This window comes from Sus scrofa, chromosome 4 (assembly GCF_000003025.6).
Source record: "Sus scrofa isolate TJ Tabasco breed Duroc chromosome 4, Sscrofa11.1, whole genome shotgun sequence".
NCBI classification, from domain to species: Eukaryota; Metazoa; Chordata; class Mammalia; order Artiodactyla; family Suidae; genus Sus; species Sus scrofa.
Window position 1 is genome coordinate 96,655,105 of NC_010446.5, and position 9,191 is coordinate 96,664,295.

General features: G+C 53.6%; 1 protein-coding gene across 1 annotated transcript; it reads right to left on the reverse strand.

Annotated features, from left to right (window-relative positions):
- On the reverse strand, positions 929 to 3,633 carry IVL (involucrin). Its single transcript, NM_214448.2, is given in 2 exon segments — positions 929 to 2,534; positions 3,586 to 3,633. A coding segment is annotated over 1 exon segment (1,230 nt). The 5' UTR covers positions 2,515 to 2,534; positions 3,586 to 3,633; the 3' UTR covers positions 929 to 1,284.

Sequence of the window (9,191 nt, forward strand, 5' to 3'; positions counted from 1 at the left end):
AGGGCTGAATGACAGTGCGTGTCGCTGGAGTTGGATGGGGAGTAATGGATGCTAAGTGCCCTTCAGACCTATTGAGTCTGGGTGTCTATGGCAATCTCCAAAGGGGTATTCCTGACATATGCTCAGGCCTGGGATAAAATAGCTTTGGGTAACTCGAGACAACCTGCCTGAGATGATGTGGTAAATAGTTCATACTAGGTGATTCCCAGGAAGGAGAGAACCCCAAGTCCTTATGTGGTGGATGGCAGGAGAGGTTACAGAAATGTCAGGGAGAGTAACCACGGCAATGACCTTGGCTCAGTATTTCTCCAGGTTATTCAGCATTTTTGGCTTCCATGATTCCAGCTGGCCCAGCCTTTCCTACCTTTAGTGATGTGGTCACTTTCTCCATCAGAGACCAGTCCCAGGAGTCTCTCGGCTCCTCGCCTTGCCCCGTTTGGCTTCTTTGCTTTGTTATAGTTTTCCTGAACCATGTAGGCAGTTTATAAGACTCTTGGAAACCATGAGGACAGTCTATGGAGAGCAAGCCTGGGCAGGGACCAGAACCCAGGGGGAACCCCCCTCCCTCCCTCCCCGTGCCTTTGGCCGTGGACTAGGATTGGGCTGGGTGCCTATACCATAAGGCAGTGCTGAACTGAGATGAGTAGACCCCTCTTCCCCCAACCAGAGTAAACTGTCCCCCCCGTTATGACTTCCCAGGGCTACTTTCAGGTGCATGAGTGAAGTCATTTTGTTTGGTTATAGAGTTGTTTTGTTTTCGTTTTTAGAAACCGTTGAATGTATGGAGTAGTTTGGTGGAACAGAATTAAAGAGGAGTCAAAACATCTGTCCTCCTTTGGGGACCGGCCAAGAGACTTGCTTGCAACCATTGACCACAGGTTTTTATACGGTGAGCGATGGAGGGTAAAAAGCCAAAGAATACAGAGTCCCAGGCTTTCCAGAATTTATTTTCTGTGTTATTGTTACACTCACAGGTTCAGCTATAATACTGGGGATGCAGTCAGAGTTGCTATAGTCACTTTCTCCCTGTATAGAGGCTCTGGCACCTGAGGCTGAGACTGGGCTCATTGGGAGTGGGTGCTGGGCAATAACTCCCCTCCCCCTCCCCCAAGCCCTATCAAAGAGACATACAGAAGGACAGGGACAGGCAGCAGGTTCACAGATGAGGCAGGCCACCCAGGCTGGGGACCTGAGGTAAGTGAGGCCACTGGCTCTCTCTTCATTTGTGCGGGATTTCCGGGGGCCTCTGGGATACTGGGGGTGGTTACTTATGTCCAGAGGTGGTTACTTATGTCCTGCTTCCTCAGGGGGCAAAACTTCTCCCTTCAGCAGTTGGACTGGGTGGGTCTCCTGGACCTGGCCAGGAGCTGGAATAAGCACAGGCTGTTTCAACTGCCCCTCCTGCTGCTCTGCTGGCTCTAGAGGCTTCTCCTGCTGCTCCAGCAGCTGCTCCCCTTTCTTTTCCAGGTGTTCATCTCTCTTTGTTAGCTCTTGATCCAGGTGCTGGTCCACGCCCTTCTTCTCCTGTTCCAGCTGTCCCTTTAGCTGCTGCTCCCTTTGTGCTTCCTCCTGCTCCAGGTGTTCTGCTTTCTGATGGTCCTCCTGCTGTTCTTGCTGCTGCTGCTGCTGCTGCTGCACTTCCTGCACCTGGAGCTCCTGCTGCTGCTGATCCACATGCAGTTCCTGCTCCTGTGACTCTTGCTGCTGCTGGTGCTGATCCACATGCAGTTCCTGCTCCTGTGACTCTTGCTGCTGCTGGTGCTGATCCACATGCAGTTCCTGCTCCTGTGACTCTTGCTGCTGCTGATGATGATCCACATGCAGTTCCTGCACCTGTGACTCTTGCTGCTGCTGATGATGATCCACATGCAGTTCCTGCTCCTGTGACTCTTGCTGCTGCTGCTGCTGATCCACATGCAGTTCCTGCTCCTGTGACTCTTGTTGCTGCTGCTGCTGATCCACATGCAGTTCCTGCTCCTGTGACTCTTGCTGCTGCTGATGATGATCCACATGCAGTTCCTGCTCCTGTGACTCTTGCTGCTGCTGCTGATGACCCACATGCAGTTCCTGCACCTGTGACTCTTGTTGCTGCTGCTGATCCACATGCAGTTCCTGCTCCTGTGACTCTTGCTGCTGCTGCTGCTGATCCACATGCAGTTCCTGCTCCTGTGACTCTTGTTGCTGCTGCTGCTGATCCACATGCAGTTCCTGCACCTGTGATTCTTGCTGCTGCTGCTGCTGTTCCACATGCAGTTCCTGCTGCTGTGGCTCCTGTGGCTGCGGCTCACACTCTTGCTCAGGCACTCCCTTCACAAGAGTTGTGTGTTTCTCCGCATCCTCCAAGGGGACCTCCACTGGGAGCTCCGAGAGCATCTTCTGGCATGGAGCAGGCAGCGGAGTTGCCTGTTTCACTTGCTCCTGCTGGGTATCGGCGGGAGGAGAAACAGGCTTGAGGGGCTCCTGACTGAGGGCAGGGGGCAGGGTCACTGGAAGAGTGTATTGCTGGGACATCATGGAAGCTGCTTTAGGTCAATCTGAAAAACAGGAGGGGTCAGAGGGGTTACTGAAGGCAAGGGAGTGGATAGAATCCTGGAAATCTGCAGCTGTGCCCAGTTACCCTGCATCCCCTCTTCCCATGGTTGGGGGACTTTTCCACCCACTCTGGGCTGTCATTCCCCAGGAGCAGCAGCATGAAGGAGAGGCAGGGAGAGCTTTTTGTTCCCAGGAGCAACAAAGGTGACTCTCACGCACGCCGCTCTGCCAAGGTGAGCTGGGTACCACGTTACCTCCTTTCTTGCCTTTCCTTATCTGTCCCTTGGTTCTCACCTGCACTTACCAAGAGGAGAGATGAACTCTGAGATTGTGACTGGAAGAGGGAAGGTGCCAGAAAAATACAGATCTCTTGGAGGACTCTGGAAGATCAGTAGTCCATGCCGAGAGGAACTGAGAGGTAAGGGCATGCTCCCACCCTGGGGCAAGTCATTTAGCCCCTCTGGGCCTCCGATTTCTGCTCTGTAAAATCAACAGACTGGTCTGTTCAGCCAGAGACCGTCTGAGCTTCAGCTGGTGGTGGCGGGAGGGCGCTGGAAGGTTGCTGAGACTGGAAGCCCTTTCTTTCCGGTCTCCCCCCTTCTGAGCTGGGTTTTCCTGCCCCTGCTCTGCCTGGCTTCTCCACATGGAGAGTGCTCCCCAGTTTGCATTTCTCCCTTTTGTAGCACAGCCAGGAGTTACATTCCCTGGGTCCTCTGCCCCCATAAAGAAGGTAACATCAGAGTCAGTCTAAGTCAAGCAGTTTTAGGAGAGAAATTAGCCATACTCCCCCTGCATTCCATCTTAACCTTTCTCCCCCCACTGCCACATGGTCCCCCAAGAAGTATGGGACAGGAGGGGATTGCTGTCTGCTCTGTTCCCATCCCATGGCACCTAGCCTTCTGCACAGTGACCTGAGCCCTCCTAGAAAGACAAGGGTCCAGCTGAACCCAGCACACGAGTGTTCCCTGCACCACCCAGGCTGGCCACCCCCAGCCACGTGCTGGCCTGCAGGCAGCCTGCGGTCCTGACCCTGGTTCTGCCAGCTATACTTACCAGGCTCACAGTAGGATGGATGGCCAGGGAGGCTTCCAGTGGTGTGTTGAGCTAAGCAGGGACCAGGGTGCCTTTATACCGTTCCCCAGCCTGGCCTCCTTCTCAAGTTGAAGGAGATGGACTGGTTTCACCACTCCAGTTGGTCAACTTCCTCTAGCCGCTTCCTGACTCATCACAGGCACCTTAAGCAGAAAAGCCCTCAGGGTCCCTTTTCACAGAGACACACAGCCCTGGCCTGGCCAGTGGGCTCTGGGGGCTCCGTCCCTCCTCTGATACTCGTGACCTGAGCACAGGCAGTGAGGGAAGTGACTCAGGAACCTGGCCCTCTTTTTGTCTGTGTGTGTGACCTCACTGGATCTTAGCTTTTCTACCTGTACAATGGGTTCACCCTCACTGATGAAATGAACCTGGTGGATTCATTTCACAAGTGCACAGAATTGAAATTTATAATTTATTTGTTATTTATTGATTTATAAAAGAAATTTTGGATTATTTATTTTCTAATGTTCTATGTTTTTTTTTTTTTTTATTCTTCTTCCTTTTTTTTTTTCCACCATCCACGGTATATGGGTACCTGGGCCAGGGATCCAGGACCGCAGCTGCAATCTGTGCCACAGCTGCAGTAACCCCAGACCCTCTAACCCACTGTGGTGGGCCGAGGATGGAGCCTGCATCCTGGTGTTGTAGAGATCCCATCCTGCCACAGTGGGAACTCCTGTGCTTTTGTTTTTACAAGACAGTTCTTAGGGCTGGATCTGTCTGCCTGAACAACTAGTTGTTTTTTTTTAACCAATATTTAATGTTTAGTCTAAATAAGCATTTTCTTCACATTTTACTGAGAAATTTTATTTTCATTTATTTATTTATATTATAGTTGATTTACAGTGTTGTGCCAATTTCTGCTGTACAGGAAAGGGACCCCGTCATACATGTATATACATTCTTTTTTTGTTTTTGTTTTTGCTTTTTAGGGCCACTCCAGTGGCACATGGAGATTCCCAGACTAGGGGTCCAATAGGAGCTATAGCTGCTGGCCTACACCACAGCCACAGCCACGCCAGATCCGAGCCACATCTGTGACCTACACTATAGCTCATGGCAACGGTGGATCCTTAACCCACTGAGCAAGGCCAGGGATCAAACCCACAACCTCATGGTTCCTAGTCAGATTTGCTTCCACTGCACCATGGCAGGAACTCCTATATGCATTCTTTTTTCTCATACTATCTTCCATCATCAGAATAGAAAGGCACATGTTTTTCTGGGATGTCCAGCCTGAAGCTCTGTGTAGAGGTGGAAGGAATGACTTTTCACGAAGACATGGGGCTGCTGAGGGATTCTCTTGGCCACTCGCCTGCAACCCATCTGCTCTCAAGTCACATCAAACAGTCCATTCTGTGTGGAAATAGACTCTGTCCTGGGAGGGGGGAGGGTTGAGTCTGTCGACTTTAGGCCCAACACGGTCAAGCACAAGGCTTGTAGAGGTTTCCTGCGTGTGCCAGAAGCTACCCAGGCCCTACGCTGGAGGCTGTAGTTAGACAAGTTCCCAAGAAGACTGCTCACCAAAACCCCAAGGCACGGACCACTCTAGGCAGCACATATATGATATATGAAATGAGAAGCATTGCTTTTTATGGTGGTAAAAATTTCCTACAATGTTTTGGGGAAATGCATGAAGGTATAAAGATCAAACCTGGATCGTCCATAGCTTTCCCTAAGCTACTCTTTGAAAATCGCCCAAGCGGACTTTCATAGCAGGCTTAGAGCTTGTCCCTCCCCAGGGCTGATGGTGACTTAATACTCTTAGAATACAATTCACACTCACTGCCATGGTTTCATAGACCCTCGTTGAAGGTCCTTGGTTCCTGGGACAAGCCCAGTGCTCCCACCTCTGCCCACCACTGCCCTCTCCCAGGTCCCTGACTGTGTCTTTCAGCTTCACTGCAGATGCTGGGGCCGGCCTGCCAGACCCTCCCCTGAGACTCCGTCTAGAGGATTATTCCCTGAGTCCCTTCATTTCATTTCCCGTAGCCCAGGGACGTGCCATCTTCTGGGGCAGGGAAAGCCCCCTCCACCCCTCCCCTTCCCTCCTCTCCCCACCCCTCCCTTCCCTCCTCGAGCATCCCCGCACATCAGCACCCTACACATGCCTTGTGTCTGCTGCTGACCTCACATGGGAGGAATCTGCCTCTCCCAGACCATGACAGTCAGTCCCAGGGCAGCAGACCCTGCTCGAGGAAGTCACACCGGTCGTGTGGGTTTCCCAGGACTGGTATCTGCCAGATCTGCCGCCCGCCCTCTGATTCACAGCATAATGAGAGCTTTGGGGGAAAGGCAGAGTGTGTGAGCCCTTGGCACCGGGCAGAGCTAGGGCGTGGTGAGGAGGGTGAAGCATGCAGCCAAGGGAGTGCGTGCGTGTGTGCGTGCAGGGCAGGGGTTGGAGGGGCCCCAGCTTTTAGGGGCTCAGAGGCCCCATGCTCTGCCCTCTGGTTGCCCCATCAGGGGTCATGAATGCACGTGGATGGGGAGATTCTCGCAGGGTCCGTGCAAGGGACCTCGTAGGCCCTGGAGTACACACGAGGAGGTTGGGTAACCGTCCAGCCCCCGCCTGGTGAGGTAAGGCTGAGCTCACAGCCCCTGACACAGGCAGGGGCCCTGACCCCAGCTCATCCCAGCCCTAGGAGGCCCTGGTTCTTTCTGTCTTGCAGAGGCAGAAACTGGCTGGTTTCTCTTTCTCGCCCAGTGAAACAACCTTCTTGAATTGTAGCTTAGTTGTCAGGGGAGGAGGAAGGGGGTCACACATTTCACCACGAGGGGGTGGCGGCGGCAGCGGTGGTGACGAGGACGGCTCTTAGTAAGCTGGGATGGCTGAAGGAAGACAGTTCTGGGAAGCTGACTTGGACCAGGAGGACGCATGCTCCCCTCTAGGCTGTTTCCTGCAGAGGCAGTGCCGCCTCCTCTGAGGTCGCTAACTCCCTCTCCAACCCCTCTCCAGGCCTCCTCTTCTGCCCAGGGCATGTCGCCAAGAGCCTCCCGCCGTCTGCAGCGTGCACCGGTCACCTTCCCACGGGCCCAGCATCCTCACTGTCCCCCTCCATGGCCTCCTGAACCTGACCTCCGGGCCTCATTTGCCTTTTGTGCCCGTCTGCTGCTTCTGGAAGGGCGATAAGACCTACAGTGGGCCAAGAGGCTGATTCTTCCTCTCTGGGCTTCAGGGCTGGTCTGGCTGATGTGCCCTGGTTGCCGCCCTTACGTCTTCCTCTGGCTTGCCCGTCCTTGGCCTGGGGGATTGCTGGTTCCCAGTTTCCGTCCCCAACGCTGGCTCTTGCTGGTGAACTTGATTGCTATGGAGGGACAGTCACAGTTCTGCTCTGGTGCAGGAAGAGGGGCAAAGGCATGAAAAGCTATCAGTAGCGGAGCAAAGGAGCTGTTTAGCGCCCTCTCCTCCAGCTGGCAGGATGCCCTCCCCTTGGGCTGCCAGGGAAATCACATTCTTTGTAGTTGATTTTCTGCACCTGGTTGCAGCAATGTGTCTGAGCTGGGCACGGGGGGAGGGGGTGGTGGCAGGTGAGTGTCTAAAGAATGCATGGGGAGGCCCATGTCGGGTGCACAGGGGCTTCCTCATCCTACCCAGTCCCCCCCACTGGAGCCAGAGCTCCCCTGTGACAGGTGGGCACTGAAGTCTGGAGACTGGACATGAGAGGCTCAAGGCCCTGCAAGAGAGGATCTGGGCTAGACCTGGGCTGGAGCCTCCATGTTCTGATCTCCACCCAGTGGGCTCTCTTCCCCACCAGGCTGCCTTCCCAGGTTTCTGGGCATCTGGTGAGAGTAACAGGTTGCACCAGATAACCTCGGATATCTTCCAACTCTGCATCAGCCGTTTAACGACTGACCCCCATGTGGTCAGTTCTGGGCTTCCTAGAGGCAAGGCCAGTCTTATTTGGCTCAGATTCAGCCAATATGCCCTCAGGATGAGGCTCACTAGTCCTGGGAAGAGAGTGCTCTACTCCCTGGCTGGTGCTGGTGGGGATTTTAGCCTAATCCAACCTGAAGAATTGCTGCTGTTCCATCTCGCGTTATCTGGAACAGTCACTTAACCTCTATGACCCTTAGTTTCTTTCTTTCTTTTTTTTTTTTTTTTTTTTGTCTTTTTAGGGCTGCACCTGTGGCATATGGAGGTTCCCAGGCAAAGGGTCAGATGGGAGCTGCAGCTGCCAGCCTACCCCACAGCTCGTGGCAACGCCAGATCCCTAACCCACTGAATGAGGCCAAGGATCAAACCCACACCCTCTTGATACTAGTGGAGTTCGTAACCCACTGAGCCACAACAGGAACCCCTATGACCCTTAGTTTCTTTATCTATAAAAATATTTGAGCCTCTTTCAACATCTGTGAGGATTTGGCAAGGTGATGTATAGATGGTGCTCAGAAACTGATTACCTGTTGGAGGTCATGACCAATGTTTGCTGAGGGAGACTGCAGTGGGTTACCTGCCTAAATACAGAGGTATAATAACACATGGTCTCATTTTCTTTTCTTTTTTTTATTGCTATTTCCCCAACACAATTTTTTTTCCCCACAGTACAGCATGGGGACCCAGTTACACATACATGTATACATAATTTTTTCTCCCATTATCATGCTCCGTCCTAAGTAACTAGACATAGTTTTCAGTATTACACAGCAGGATCTCATGGTTAATCCACTCCAAAAGCAATAGTTAGCATCCGTTAACCCCAAGCTCCCCATCCATCCCACTCCCTCCCCCTCCCCCCGGGCAACTGCAAGTCTACTCTCCAAGTCCATGATTTTCTCATTTTGCCAGGGAAAACCTCGAAGCCCCAAAGTCACACAGTGCATGGAGGAGAGCGGGGAGAGGAGTCAGATCCCTGACTTCCCACCTACTCCTCCCAGCCTGCCTGCTGCTGGGCCTCAGGTGATGCTCCAGCTCAGGCCACGGGACTCTCCCTCCTGTGCTCATGAGGCGCCACTGGACAGGCTGTGTTCCCCCGGGGTGGGCTCACTGAAGCTTCCAAGTGGGTTTGCATTCCTGAAGGGTGATGGTCCATGGAGGGGGCCTCGAGGTCGTGTGGGCAGAAGAGAGGTAGCAGTTTGGGTCCAGCTTTGATGGGGATGAAGGAATCCGGGTACCAGAACGAGAAGTGCATGGACAGCCACAGGGAGCCAAGGTGGCTGGGAAGGGGCCCTGCTGGCTGCATGGAAAGGGGGAGGATGGGTGAAGAGCCCTGGGTGAGCCGTCCCAGGGATGTGTGCCAGGAGAGGAAGGCAGCGGTGGGAGGGACACAGCTTGGCAGAGGGCAGACAGAAAGGGTGGTGGGGCCCTGGGCAGAGGGGATAGGGGAAGGACGAGGTGGGTGCAGAAGGAAAGGGACAGAGGGACCCGGTCCAGCTGTGCGGACTCCCCCAGAAGAATCGTCCTTGCTCAGACAGGCCAAAGGACACAAGGATGCCCGTGGGACTTGGCCGACCTCCTGCTTTTTCATTCCCCATCCTCTTCCTCCCCAGCTAATTAAAGGATGCCGGGAGACACCTGACCTTGCATCAGTGCCTCCTGAGAGGACTAGCTGCTCTTAAGGTTACTCTTG